The sequence below is a fragment of the Mesoplodon mirus genome (genome assembly GCF_964341445.2).
Source record: "Mesoplodon mirus genome assembly, chromosome: X".
Taxonomy (NCBI): domain Eukaryota; kingdom Metazoa; phylum Chordata; class Mammalia; order Artiodactyla; family Ziphiidae; genus Mesoplodon; species Mesoplodon mirus.
The window spans coordinates 34,930,041-34,946,141 of NC_138981.1; the positions used below are offsets into that span (position 1 = coordinate 34,930,041).

The following is a 16,101-nucleotide window of genomic DNA, read 5'->3' on the forward strand; positions in this document are numbered from 1 at the left end:
CAGCTGCTTGATTATAGACCAGGACTGCACCTTGGTTTCTAGAACCATAACGGAAGAAAATTTCACATACTGCTGCGGTATGGGAAAGTCATTCTGGCTTATATATGATTTAACTCGAACTTTATGGTAACTAAAACAGCCTGTTTGTGGCCTATCAAACATGCATTGTACATCTGCCTTAATCCTTAAAGAAAAGGGTGCATTGGCCAGAAGTAAAAAATGTCCATGTTAAAAATAAAGATGAAATGCCTCCCTTCCTGGGTCGCCAATGCTGCTATGCCTTCAGTGACAAGACTTCCTTCCCAGGTGCCAAGGCCATACTGAGTCCCTGTGTATATGCTGATGTGTTGTGGCTGTTGTTTTGAAATCTTGAAGGAATGTATCCCTGACTTCTTTGATGTTCTTTGTTCTGACAAGATACAAAACTGTGCTGAAAACCATGTTTCTTCAGACTAGTTCCTCAGAGTTATCTGAGCTGCTGTCTACTGGGCTACAGTTCTTAGTTTGGCTCAAATAAAACTTCTTTTTATTCCTATCATAGATCAGTTTATTGATTATTTCTGTTGACAACCATATGCATTTGTCCCTCTGTAGCCATGGGGGATTCATTGCAGGACCCCCTATGGATACCAAATTCTGCAGATGCTCAAGTCCCTTATGTGAAATGGCATAGTATTTGCATATAACCTATGCACATCCTCTCATATACTATAAATCATCTCTACATTACTTATAATAACTAATACAATGTAAGTGATACATAAATAGTTGGAAACACAATGTAAATTCTATGTAAATAGTTGCTGGCATGCAGCAAATTCAAGTTTCACTTTTTTGAACTTTCTGGAATTTTTACTTTTTTCCAATATTTTTGATCCATGGTTGGTTGAATCCATGGATGTGGAACCTGTGGATACCTGCAGACACAGAGGGACAACTCTAGTGCTCTCTTTTAGACTTGAATTACTTCTATGAAAATCATAATATGTTAATTATGGCTTATCTCTAAAGATTTCCTTCCCTTTATTCTAAATCAGTGGTTTTCAATCTTGGGAGATATTGCACCCCAGGGAACATCTGACAGTGTCTGGATACATTTTTGATTCTCACAACTTGGGGGGGCAGGTGCCACTGGCATGTAGTGGGGAGAGGCCCCACAACAAAGACTTACCTGGCCCCAAATGTCAATAGTCACTCCTACATGTATGCCCCAAAGAACTGAGAACAGATACTCAAACAAAAACTTGTACATCGATGTTCACAGTAGCACTGTTTAGAACAGCCAAAAGGTGGAAACAACACAAATGTCCACCAACTGATGAATGACTAATCACATTGTAGTATATTCATACAATGGGATATTATTCAGCCATAAAAAGGAATAAGGCACTAATACAACATGGATAAACCTAAAAACCATTATGCTAAGTGAAAAAAGCCAGACACAACAAAAGGGCACATCTTGTATTACTCCATTTAAATGAAATACCCAGGATAGGTAAATCCATAGAGCTAGAAATCAGATCACAGGTTGCCAGGGCCTGGGAAGGGAGAAATAGAGACTAACTGTTTAACGGGTAGAGGGTCTCCCTTGGAGGTGATGGAAATGTTTTGGTACAAGATAGTAGTACCGCATTGTGACTGTACAAATGCCACTAAACTGTACACTTTAAAATGGTCAATTCTATGTTATGTGAATTGTTTTGCCTACATTATGTGTTTTGCCTCAATTTTTTTAAAAAAATGTCAATAGTGCTAAGGTTGAGAAACCATTCTAAACTTACGTACCAAAGTTATTTTCTTCTTGAATAGGTAAAAGGCAGAGAGGATTGCATCAAAGACAAAAAGCATCAAGCACTATAATGAGTTAAAAAAAAAAAAAAAAGCAGCCTGACCCTTAAATAGTAAGCTCATTTTTTTTCTGATGGGAAAAACTTGCCAGGAAAAAATAATGGCTGTTGTCAGCCCCAAGCAGATTTGTTTTACTGTTATAAAATTATGAAGCTAGACAAGGGTTTACAATAAATTGGTGACATCATCTGAACTGCAGAGGCATGAATATGCTACCATAATAGAGAGACTCTCAGATTTAATATAGGCCAGAAAATGAAATAATTGTCTTTAAATGTGTGCCTTCACTTGAACTGTAAACCTGGGAGCTGTCAAATAAAATCAGGCACTACATTACGAGACAGTCACTTTACAAGGCTTGTCAGTTTGAACACTCATTCCCTGTTTGAAAACATGGAGCTGTATGCTCAGAATGAAAGTTCAGGATTGGCCTCAACTGAACAGTAGTTCAGCAGTGACTCAAAGAGCTTAGAAATTTACTGTGGTAGCTATAAACCATCTTTCCTTCCATTAAGTCTTAGTAAGTGGAGGGGACATGTTTGGGTTCTTTGAACTAAAGGAGCCAAGTACATCCAGTGACCCAAAGGAATGATGCTGCTATGTTTTAATAATAATAAAAAAAGAGTGTAATTGGTAGCACTCTCTCTGTTTCTCTACGGCACAACAGTATGTTGATGTATACTAGGACATCAAGGGCATGTTACCATTAAGCATGGAAAATGAAGATGAAACTGACTTTGCAGATTAAGAATTTATAGACCTAGGGTTACCTACTAGGCTAGGTAAAAGCTATCTCCAAAGATTGAATACTGAAAGAGGAGAAACAGAAACAAATGCTAAGGTATCTTTATATTTTTATGTTAATTATTCTTCACAAATAAGGCCTGCCTGCCTGCTATCATTCAGCTATTCCAGATACTGTTTTCTACACAACAAAGCAAAATTAATCAGTTTGAAGATTCATGGCTAAATATTATTCCTATTTTGTAAAAGATGAGTAGGAACATCTTGTGGTTTGCTATTATTGAGGAAACATGATGAATTTCTTCCACAAGCTTTGTTATTAAGGTAAAGACAGTGAAATTAGCCATCATAACTGCATATTAGAGTAATAAATACCATAAATTGCTGCTATAGCACTTAAAATATGCTGTAAGAGAAGTGTGTTCTGACAGAAAAAAATCAGATGGAAAATAGGTGTGATTCAAAGTCAAATTCTACTCAAACACTGTAACAAAAACAACAACCCCCAAATTTTTTAGCAAGACAACTCCCAAGAAATTGCTTTGTGGAATACTGAGACTTTTGTCATTTTATCGTGAATGTACCAGTTATTCGGGGGGAGGGGGGCGGGGATGAAAAGGTAGGATAAAGTTTTACTTTCCATCTGAAGATGATTACTGATACTCTCTAGTATTATGTACATAATATTTGGTAAGCCTATATATACATATTTGCAAAATCCTTACATTCTCTTCTTTGTGAAAATGTTAATTCTCTACTAAAATATTACACATAATTTTATTTATACATGCTGTTGTTTTTTTGTAACAGCATCTCCCCTTGTCATCTACATGCTGTTCTGGTATTCCATGCTGTATTTTATTCTTTGTGTTATGAAGAACCACAAATATAAAAACCTATCAATCAAGAAGGGTGACTTTCATCACAGAAGTGGTGTCTTAGGCCCCTTACTTTGGGCACCTCCCACTGTGGGCTGTGTACAGCAAGCTTCTGAGTTGAATTATCTTGTTATCTAGCTTGGTGACTGCCAATCACCGCTGCTGCCTCTGAATTACTGCAGCCATGGACCACCGCTGCTCAGAGGATTTTTTTGTTTTGTTTTGTTTTTGCGGTACGTGGGCCTCTCACTGTTGTGGCCTCTCCCTTTGCGGAGCACAGGCTCCGGATGCGCAGGCTCAGTGACCATGGCTCACGGGCCCAGCCGCTCTGCGGCATGTGGGGTCCTCCCGGACCGGAGCACGAACCTGCGTCCCCTGCAACGGCAGGCGGACTCTCAACCACTGCGCCACCAGGGAAGCCCTGCTCAGAGGATTTTGATACTTGAGGCACTCCACTATCTGACACACGTGTTTTAGCTCTTACCATAAATGTTGATGAACACTGAGCCATTTCTCTTTTCCTATCTGCCCACTCCCCCATGCTGTGAGAAACATATGAATATCATCGTAATTCTAAGAAAATATTTTCTTCCATACCTTTCACAGCATCAGATAGCTCCTAAGTTTTTAATCAACTTTATACACTGCTGATGACTAGGGTGCTCAGAATACAATTTGTTGGAAGAAAATAAAAACTGGATATGACATAAGGAGACCTAGGTTTGTCTTCTGACTCTTCATTTATAAACTGTGGACTTTAGATAAGACTTTCTCACATAACCCTCAGTTTTATAATACATAAAATGAAGATAATAATCCCTATTTACATTATAGGGTTCTCTTACAACTCAAATAAGATAATGGAGAAATATGTACGAGTTATGAAATGCTCTACAGATACTTGTTAATATCAAAATAATTATATATTCATAAAAGTCCTAAATTCTAGCTAAATACTAAATCCCTATATAGTAAATAGGATTTCAATGCCACATACAATGGACACAATTTGTAAGAATTTGTTTATGAATTTTTTCATATCACATAAATAAAAGAATGATTCCTCTAACATATTTATAAATAATTTCTTCATCCAGTATCAAAGAATACTAAAAGAAATTCATCTCAATTTCATTTTAATTTTTCATCTATACTGTATGGTTTCCCAGCTGTGTTCTTTGTTTTCATGGCTCCTTAATTAATGAGGCTAGTGCCGTGTCTTTGTGATATTTTCCTCTGCTGTCCCTTTGTATGACACATTGAGCTATGTTTGTGAGAATCTTTGCCAAATCCACTAAAAACTCCATTGTACACTGCCAGAAAAGGAAAAAAAGAGCCCACAGAAGCACCTTTTTTTTTCACTAAGCATCCTTTTTTTCAGCAATTAACAAGTATAATCAGACAAGCTAAGTAAAGCTTAGAGTGTAAAGGATAGATTCTTTGAGATTCAGGATTTTAAGGATGTTTTTAAAGTACTTAACACAGTCAAAATGCCGCTATTACACGCTTCCATGTGTTTGTAAAAGTAGTATCTCTTTTGAAGCACTTCCCTTATCTCATCTCCAGGTTGGAAACATGCCCATCTTTGCAGATTACAGTACCATGCCCTGTCCTTTAGCAAGAACTCTATTAATTACCTGACCATTTAAACAAATACTTGGTGGGGTGCCTTTTAAAGCAAGCACCGAATGATCTCCCTGCTAATAACCTGATGACCATTCTGAAAAGGAAGAATGAAAACAAGAAGTAATGTGTTGCCCTGTCTCAGTGCAGCTTTCTTCGCCATATGGCCATGATGAAATCCAATCATCACAACATTCTCCAAATTCACTTGAAGCTTGGAGAAAGTGAGGATCAAACCATGATGAGTCACTCTGGAAGGTTCTGTCAACAGCTGACTTGGAGTTAGGTCGTGGTATGGATTAGTCCCAGAACTCTGACCAGTTTTTTTTATTTAGTCATTTTAAAAAAATTTCTAAACTATCAGAGATTGGTATCTTTTGTGAAGGTTGGGAAAGAACCAGAATACCCAGGGAAGCATTGGAGAAAACACACAAAAGCTGGCTCATTAAGGTTCAGGAAGATATTTTCTATCTATAATCCTTGGGGCTGCCTACCAGGGTCCATACTGACATGGGGCGAGAAAGATGCCTAGAGCATAAACATAAGGAAGCACTCTCTGTCACCTGCACAACCCTAGTCCCAGCCCTGCTGCCTACAGAGGCATCTGATCAAATAACTTCATTTTAACTACTGAAAGACATAACCAATGAAGATATACTTATTCAGTAAGGACACCAACGAACATACCACTGCACTCTTCCATTATACTTCAGAGTTCTCAACACGCTTTCATATATATTATCACATTATGACAACCACAATCTCCTGAGGCTAATAGGGCAGAATGTTTTTAATCCCAACTCAGAGATGAACAAACAAGTTTAGGGGAACGGTAGGATTTGATCAAGATAGTAGAGGTAGAACTTGAATTCAGGTCTTTGACCTATGTCCAGTACTCTTCTCATTATACTTACCCAACACCAAGTCTTCCTCTGAGGTCCTTTATAGCATCAGATTTTTATGGTATACATTGATTAGAATTATTTATGAAGTCACTGCAGTGGCTGGTTATTAACAACTTAACAAAGAAATGACCTTAAATTTGTCTATTGTTCACTGCCCATATAATAGCCTTATGAGAAAGGAAAAATAAAAAGAATTCATCTAATGCTTCTTAATGCCAGGCTTAAACATTTTAGGGGCAACCAAAGCCATTTATAAGTCAACCTCACAGATGAATTTTTTACTACTATCATTGGTTGCATAGTACAATCATATTTTTGTTTATGTTATTATCAGCAAGGCTCAGAAACCATTAGCAGCATATGGGTTACTTTGCTAAGAGTTGTAAAGAAGCTGGGATTAGGGCAGGTTTATATAATATCAAGTTTGAGCCTTCTCTCCCTGTACTGGAAGATGTCCAGAAAAGAGCAGGGGAAACAAAAGACCCTTTCCAGTGAGCAACATGTGATCTGTTGGTCTTTTTATGCACAGCCCTGCTTCAAACAAAACCTTTCTAACACTAACCAGAAATATGATTTAGGTGTCCACAAAAAAAAACCCCCAAATACAAGCTTCGAGTTGCAAATCGAATTTCCTGGATATAGTGGATTAATGTGGAGAGAATCTAAGTTATTTAAAAGTAAAGAGAAACTTACTTCTCCCCATGTTTTCTTGTGGTCTCTGGTAGGTCCTTGGATGATGATTCCCTGTAAAAAACACAGCACACACACACACAGTCAGATTCAAGTTCCATTAAAACTTATGTTGTCAACATGAGCATTTCATTTCAGTGCATTCAATCTTGCCCCCTTACCTAAATAAAACAGATATCGAACCTCAGAGGACAGAAACACAGTATTCTGGAGGCATCTATGACCTTGTTTATCTGGCATTAGTTTCTGCCCTTGCCAAATAAAAGTCATCAAATTGGTCACTAGCTTATCTCTTAGGAAGGCAGTGATATCAATAAAAAATGGTGGACAAAAATGCCAAAAGGCCCAATTTTAATAACAAGGCTAGCATGTTATTAGTCTGCCTATCCCTGGTTTCTCTTCAATGTCACTCTGTGACAAATCCAATACCATTTATAGTGTAACATTTTCCTGAATGGTGTCAAACAGCAGTACCTCTAGTCAAATTATCCCTTCAGCAAAGCAGCCCACAGAGTTACTACCAATAAACAGTATGAATCAATAACTATGAGCTACTGACAACAGAAACTCTGGAGGAAAAAAATACATATTGCAAATGCAGGTGTGCATGGAAGAGCAGCAATTCTGTTTCTTTATGAAAATACATACACCAAAGCTAATTTATACTATAATGCTTTATTTTCTCACAGGGTTTAATCACAGAACTACCACACATCTATTGTTCACCTGCCACTGCCACATTCCCAGTATGGAGCTAAGCACCAGAGAGGCAAAATTATAAGACATAATTTATCACTACGTTAAGGAATACATAATCTTGAAGTCAAGCATATAGAGGAGAGTGATGTTATCAAGATGGTCACATAGATCGTTCCCAACTTCAGTCCCCCTCACAAGAAGACCACCTAGCAACTATGCATAGAAAAGACTCCACTGTGAAGATGTTAGAACCTGAGGGTAAGGCTGAAGCACCCTGCTGGACAACAGAGACTGAGAAGGAGCACATTAGAAGGGTGAGAGGACTGGATATACCCTGGCCACATCACCCTCCTCCCTGTGGGGAGAAGTGGGAATATGGATTCTATAATGGGAAAAGAGAGCCCGAGGTGGACATCCAGCTCCCCCAGCATATGGGACACTTCCCAGAAGGCCCACTCAGGTCTTGCCTCATGGAGATCACCAGAGGAATCTGCTGGGCTTGACTACTGGGGATCAGAGAGAGATGGAGAAGGGGGGCAGGGCTTACAGCAAACAGTGCTCAGGCTCTGGCAAACGGCATTCCTGCTCATATCAGTGCCTGAGCAAAGATCCCAGCCAGCAACTCTGGCCATCTGCAGAGCTGAGCCAGTGGCCCCTTCTGGCTAGGGAGCTCAGTTGGTAGTTCTACCTGATTTGGACCAATAATCAATGGGCCAGACTGCAAATGGAGACTGTTCTACCATCCAGCCCATGAAGGCAAGCAAATACTCAGCCTCGCCCAAGTGCTGAGCATAGCCTCCAGTCTCTCCTTCCAGGAAGCCTGGCCAGGGAACTACAGCAGCCACAAGCCCATCATATAGCCCCACCTGGTCAGGCAGCCAAGCCAGCAGCCCTGCCCAACTGCTGAGCATAGCCACTGGCCCTGCAAAACCAGAGAGCTGGAACAGTGACCCTGGGTGACAAGGGAACCCAGCCTATGGGGCTGCTAGAGAGGGAGAGACTAGCCTACAATCCCACTCAGCCATGGATCCCAGCCTTACAACCCTGATAAGCAGAGGAGCCCAGTCTACGGCCCTGCCCAATTGCTGAACACAGTCTGCGGCCTTGCCCAGGCAGGAAGCCCAGCCAGTAATCCTGCCCAACCAAGAAGCATAGCCTGTGATCCCACCCAACAAGGAAGCTCAGCCTAGCAGCAGAGCACAGTCTACTGATCAGGAACACCAGAATGCAGCCCTGCTCAACTTCAGGGCACAGTCTGCAGCCCCACCTAATCACAGAGCATCGAACCAATCCGTCCTGCCTGGGGCCCTACTTAAACATAAAATCCAGCCAGCGGTACCACTTGGTGGTGGAGCACAGTCTGAGACTCCACACAACAAGGGGTGATTGCTAAACCCAACCCACAGCCCTGCTAAATCATGGAATCCAACCAGTGGCACCACCCTACCAGTGAACACAGCCTGGGACTTTACCCAACTGGAGGTGATTGCAGAAGCCAGCTAGTGGCCCCATCTGACTGCTGAGCAAAACCAGCAGCCCCACCCAAACAGGGAGATGGTCACCCAGTGGTCCTGCTTGAACATGGAGCCCAGCCAATGGGCCTACCCAACTGTGAAGCCCAGCCAGTGGCATCCCCCCAACCTCAGAGCACAAGCAATGGCCTCATCCAACTAGAGACCCCAACAGCAAGCCCTGCTAACTGTGAAGGCTAGCAGCTGACCTGTCCAGTAGCCTCAAGCTATCATGACTGGTGAAGGTCTTTCCCTACAGAAGTGAACCTGTAAAGTCTGGAGGAGGAGACTGTTTAAACAATGCAAGGAATCAAGGATCATGAAGAAAAGAGGTAAACATAACATGACACCACCAAAAGAAACTAATAAAGCTCCAATAACTGACCCTAATGTAATAGAGGTCTATAAGCCGTCTGAGAAAGAATTCAGAATAATCCTCTTAAAGAACTTCAGTGAACTACAAGAACACATAGACATCTAAAGAAAATTAGGAAAACAGTACACAAACAAAACAAAAAGTTCAAGAAAGAAATGGAAACTATCAAGAAAAAAAAAAACAGAAATCTTAGAGCTGAAGAATACAATGGCTGAAGAATTCAATAGAACAAAATGGCAATACCCATCAAAAATTACTTTAAACATAAATGGATTAAATTCTCCAATCAAAAGACAGAATGGCTGAATGGATAAAAAACAAGATCCCAATGATATGCTGTCTACAAGAGACTCAAGTTTAGTTTAAAGGACACATATAGGATGAAGTGATAGATATTCCAAGCAAGTGGTAACCGAAAGAAAGCAGGGATAGGTATACTAATATCAGACAAGGTAGACTTTAAGCTAAATATAGTCATGAGAGACAAAGGTCATTATATAATGAAAACGGGGTCAATTCATCAAGAAGATATAACAATTGTAAATGTTTTTGCACCCAACATTGGAGCACCTAAATATATAAAGCAAATACTAAAACAAATAAAATGAGAAACAGCAATACAATAACACCTGTTGACTTTAATATCCCACTCTCAGCAATGGATAGATCATCCAGACACAGAATCAATCAGGAAACAGTGGACTTAAATAACACTATAGACTAAATGGATCAAACAGACATATATAGAACATTCCATCCAACAGCAACAGAATACACATGCTTCTCAAGTACAGAGAAAATTTTTATAGGATTGATCATATGGTAGGCCACAAAATAAGTCTCAACAAATTCAAGAAGACAGAAATTTTATCAAGCATCTTTTACAAACACTATGTTATGAAGGCAGAAATCAATAATTGTTAGAAAACCAGAAAAATTTCAAATACATGGAAATTAAACAACCCACTCCTAACCAACCAATGGACCAAAGAAGAAATCAAAAGGTAAATAAAACAAATTTTAAGACATACAAAAATAGAGAAGAGCTTCAAGATGGCACAAGAGTAAGAAGTGGAGATCACCTTCCTCCCCACAGAAACATCAGAAATACATCTACACGTGGAACAACTCCTAAAGAACACCTACTGAACGCTGGCAGAAGACCTCAGACCTCCCAAAAGGCAAGAGAAACTCCCCACATACCCGGGTAGGGCAAAAGAAAAAAGAAAAAAGACAGACAAAAGAACAGGGATGGGACCTGCACCAGTGGGAGGGAGCTGTGAAGGAGGAAAGGTTTCCACACACTAAGAAGCCCCTTCACGGGCAGAGACGGGGGGTGGCGGGGTGGGGGGAGCTTCAGAGCCACGGAGAAGAGCGCAGCAACAGGGGTGCGGAGGGCAAAGAGGAGAGATTCCCGCACAGAGGATTGGTGCCGACCAGCACTCACCAGCCCGAGAGGCTTGTCTGCTCACCCACCAGGGCGGGTGGGGCTGGGAGCTAAGGTTCAGGCTTCGGAGGTCGGGCCCCAGGGACAGGACTGGGGTTGGCTGCGTGAACACAGCCTGAAGGGGTTAGTGCACCACAGCTAGCTGGGAGGGAGTCCGGGAAAAAGTCTGGATCTGCGAAGAAGCCAGGGACTTTTACTTGCCTACATGTTGCACAGTGCATGAGGAGAAGGTATTCAGAGCGCCACTTAAAGGAGCTCCAGAGACGGGCGTGAGCTGCGGCTATCAGTGCAGACCCCAGAGACGGGCATGAAACGCTAAGGCTGCTGCTGCAGCCACCAAGAAGCCTGTGTGCAAGCACAGCTCACTCTCCACACCCCCCCTCCTGGGAGCCTGTGCAGCCCGCCACTGCCAGGGTCCCGTGATCCAGGGACAACTTCCCCGGGAGAACGCACGGCACACCTCGGGCTGGTGCAACGTCACGCTGGCCTCTGCCACCGCAGGCTCACCCAGCACTCCGTACCCCTCCCTCCCCCTGGCCTGAGTGAGCCAGAGCCCCTGAATCACCTGCTCCTTTAACCCTGTCCTGTCTGAGTGAAGAACAGATGCCCTCAGGCGACCTACGTGCAGAGGCGGGGCCAAATCCAAAGCTGACCCCGAGGAGCTGTGCGAACAAAGAAGAGAAAAGGAAATCTCTCCCAGCAGCCTCAGCAGCAGCAGATTAAATCTACACAATCAACTTGATGTACCCTGCAACTGTGGAATACCTGAGTAGACAACAAATCATCCCAAATAGAGACAGTGGCCTTTGGGAGCAACAATATATATATTTTTTTCCTTTTTCTCTTTCTGTGAGTGAGTATGTGTATGCTTCTGTGTGTGATTTTGTCTGTATAACTTTGCTCTTACCATTTGTCCTAGGGTTCTGTCCGTCCCTTTAAAAAACAATTTTTTTTTAGTATAGTTTGTAGCACTTGTTATCATTGGTGGATTTGTTTTTTGGTTTGGATGCTCTCTTCCTTCTTTCTTTCTTTTTTTCCCCCTTTTATTCTGAGCCATGTGGATGACAGGCTCTCGGTGCTCTGGCTGGGTGTCAGGCCTGTGCCTCTGAGGTGGCAGAGCCGAGTTCAGGACACTGGCCCACAGGAGACCTCCCAGCTCCACGTAATATCAAATGGCAAAAATCTCCCAGAGATCTCCATCTCATTGCCAAGACCCAGCTCCACTCAACGACCAGCAAGCTCCAGTGCTGGACACCCTATGCCAAACAACTAGCAAGACAGGAACACAACGCCACCCATTAGCAGAGAGGATGCCTAAAATCATAATAAGGTCAGAGACACCCCAAAACACACCATAGGATGCGGACCTGCCCACCAGAAAGACAAGATCCAGCCTCATCCACCAGAACACAGGAACTAGTCCCCCCCACCAGGAAGCCTACACAACCCACTGTGGAACCAACCTTAGCCACTGGGGACAGACACCAAAAACAACGGGAACTACAAACCTGCAGCCTGCAAAAAGGAGACCCCAAACACAGTAAGTTCAGCAAAATGAGAAAACAGAGAAACACACAGCAGATGAAGGAGCAAGGTAAAAACCCACCAGACCAAACAAATGAAGAGGAAATAGGCAGTCTACCTGAAAAACAATTCAGAGTAATGATAGTAAAGATGATCCAAAATCTTGGAAACAGAACGGAGAAAATACAAGAAACGTTTAACAAGGACCTAGAAGAACTAAAGAGCAGACAAACAATGATGAACAACACAATAAATAAAAGTAAAATTTCTCTAGAAGAAATCAATAGCAGGATAACAGAGGCAGAAGAATGGATGAGTGACCTGGAAGATAAAATAGTGGAAATAACTACTGCAGAGCAGAAGAAAGAAAAAAAGAATGAAAAGAATTGAGGACAGTCTCAGAGACCTCTAGAACAACATTAAATGCACCCACATTTGAATTATAGGAGTCCCAGGAGAAGAAGAGAAAAAGAGAGGGACTGAGAAAATATGTGAAGACATTATAGTTGAAAACTTCCCTAATACAGGAAAGTAAATAGTTAATCAAGTCCAGGAAGCACAGAGAGTCCCAAACAGGATAAACCCAAGGAGAAACACAAGACACATATTAATCAAACTATCGAAAATTAAATACAAAGAAAAAATATTAAAAGCAGCAAGGGAAAAACAACAAATGACATAAAAGGGAAGCACCATAAGGTTAACAGATGATCTTTCACCAGAAACTCTGCAAGCCAGAAGGGAGTGGCAGGACATATGTAAAGCAATCAAAGGGAAAAACCTACAACCAAGATTACTCTACCCACCAAGGATCTCATTCAGATTTGATGGAGAAATTAAAACCTTTACAGACAAGCAAAAGCTGAGAGAGTTCAGCACCACCAAACCAGCCTTACAATAAATGCTAAAGGAACTTCTCTAGACAAGAAACACAAGAGAAGGAAAAAACCTACAATAACAAACCCAAAACAATTTAAAAAATGGGAATAGGAACATACATATGGATAATTACCTTAACTGTAAATGGGTTAAATGCTCCCACCAAAAGACATAGACTGGCTGAATGGATACAAAAACAAGGCCCCTATATATGCTATATACAAGAGACCCACTTCAGACCTAGGGACACAGAGAGACTGAGAGTGAGGGGATGGAAAAAGATATTCCACGCAAATGGAAATCAAAAGAAAGCTGGAGTAGCAATTCTCATATCAGACAAAATAGACTTTAAAACAAAGACTATTACAAGAGACAAAGAAGGACACTACATAATGATTAAGGGATCGATCCAAGAAGAAGATATAACAACTGTAAATATTTATGCACCCAACATAGGAGGCACCTCAATACATCAGGCAAATACTAACAGCCATAAAACGGGAAATCGACAGTAACACCATCATAGTACGGGACTTTAAGACCCCATTTTCACCAATGGACAGATCATCCAAAGGAAAATAAATAAGGAAACACAAGCTTTAAATGATACATTAAACAAGACGGACTTAATTGATATTTATAGGACATTCCAACCAAAAACAACAGAATACACTTTCTTCTCAAGTGCTCATGGAACATTCTCCAGGACAGATCATATCTTGGGTAACAAATCAAGCCTTGATAAATTAAAGAAAACTGAAATTGTATCAAGTATCTTTCTGACCACAATGCTATGAGACTAAACATCAAGTACAGGAAAAAATCTGTAAAAAATACAAACACATGGAGGCTAAACAATACACTACATAATAACCAAGAGATCACTGAAGGAATCAAAGAGGAATTCAAAAATTATCTAGAAACAAATGACAATGGAGACACGACGACCCAAAACCTATGGGATGTAGCAAAAGGAGTTCTAAGAGGGAAATTTATAGCAATACAATCCTACCTCAAGAAGCAGGAAACATCTCGAATAAACAACCTAACCTTGCACCTAAAGCAGTTAGAGAAAGAAGAACAAACAAACCCCCACAGTTAGCAGAAGAAAAGAAATCATAAAGATCAGATCAGAAATAAATGAAAAAGAAATGAAGGAAACAATAGCAAAGATCAATAAAACTAAAAGCTGGTTCTTTGAGAAGATAAACACAATTGATAAACCATTAGCCAGACTCATCAAGAAAAAAAACGGAGAAGACTCAAATCAAGAGAATTAGAAATGAAAAAGAAGTAACAACTGAAATTTCAGAAATATAAAGGATCATGAGAGATTACTACAAGCAACTCTATGCCAATAAAATGGACAACCTGGAAGAAATGGACAAATTCTTAGAGAAAGACAACATTCTGAGACTGAACCAGGAAGAAACAGAAAATATAAACAGACCAATCACAAGCACTGACACTGAAACTGTGATTAAAAACCTTCCAAAAACAAAAGCCCAAGACAAGATGGCTTCACAGGCGAATTCTATCAAACATTTAGAGAAGAGCTAACACCTATCCTTCTCAAACTCTTCCAAAATATAGCAGAGGGAGGAACACGCCCAAACTCATTCTACGAGGCCACCATCACCCTGATACCAAAACCAGACAAGGATGTCACAAAGAAAGAAAACTACAGGCCAATATCACTGATGAACATAGATGCAAAAATCCTCAACAAAATACTAGCAAACAGAATCCAACAGCACATTAAAAGGATCATACACCATGATCAAGTGGGGTTTATTCCAGGAATGCAAGGATTCTTCAATATACGCAAATCAATCAATGTGCTACACCATATTAACAAACTGAAGAATAAAAACCATATGATCATCTCAATAGATGCAGAAAAAGCTTCTGACAAAATTCAACACCCATTTATGATAAAAACCCTCCAGAAAGCAGGCATAGAGGGAACTTACCTCAACATAACAAAGGCCATATATGACAAACCCACAGCCAACATCATCCTCAATGGTGAAAACCTGAAACCATTTCCTTTAAGATCAGGAACAAGACAAGGTTGCCCATGCTCACCACTATTATTCAACACAGTTTTGGAAGTTTTAGCCACAGTAATCAGAGAAGAAAAAGAAATAAAAGGAATCCGAATTGGAAAAGAAGAAGTAAAACTGCCACTGTTTGCAGATGATACGATACTATACATAGAGAATCCTAAAGAGGCTACGCGAAAACTACTAGAGCTAAGCAATGAATATGGTAAAGTAGCAGGATACAAAATTAAGGCACAGAAATCTCTTGCATTCCTATACATTAATGATGAAAAATCTGAAAATGAAATTAAGGAAACACTCCCATTTACCACTGCAACAAAAAGAATAAAATACCAAGGAATAAACCTACCTAAGGAGACAAAACACCTGTATGCAGAAAACTATAAGGCACTGATGAAAGAAATTAAAGATGATACAAGCAGATGGAGAGATATACCATGTTCTTGGATTGGAAGAATCAACACTGTGAAAATGACTACACTACGCAAAGCAAACTACAGATTCAATGCAATCCCTATCAAACTACCAATGGCATTTTTCACAGAACTAGAACAAAACATTTCACAATTTGTAAGGAAACACAAAAGACCCCGAATACCCAAAGCAATCTTGAGAACAAAAAATGGAGCTGGAGGAATCAGGCTCCTGGACTTCAGACTATACTACAAAGCTACAGTAATCAAGACAGTATGGTACTGGCACAAAAACAGAAATATAGATCAATGGAACAGGATAGAAAGCCCAGAGAGAAACCCACGCACATATGGTCACCTTATTTTGATAAAGGAGGCAAGAATATACAGTGGAGAAAAGACAGCCTCTTCAATAAGCAGTGCTGGGAAAACTGGACAGGTACATGTAAAAGAATGAAATTAGAACACTCCCTAACACCACACACAAAAATAAAC

The 16,101-nt window shown here is 40.6% G+C and overlaps 1 protein-coding gene across 3 annotated transcripts in view; it reads right to left on the bottom strand.

Moving 5' to 3' along the window:
- Nucleotides 1-16,101, bottom strand: part of PRRG1 (proline rich and Gla domain 1) — a 148,754-nt gene that overhangs the window by 78,386 nt on the left and 54,267 nt on the right. For all 3 annotated transcript variants that reach the window (XM_082609431.1, XM_082609429.1, XM_082609430.1), the window contains one exon: nt 6,695-6,745. In XM_082609431.1, coding sequence (XP_082465557.1) covers nt 6,695-6,704 — 10 coding nt within the window. In that variant the 5' untranslated portion in view covers nt 6,705-6,745. The remainder of the gene's footprint in view (nt 1-6,694; nt 6,746-16,101) is intronic.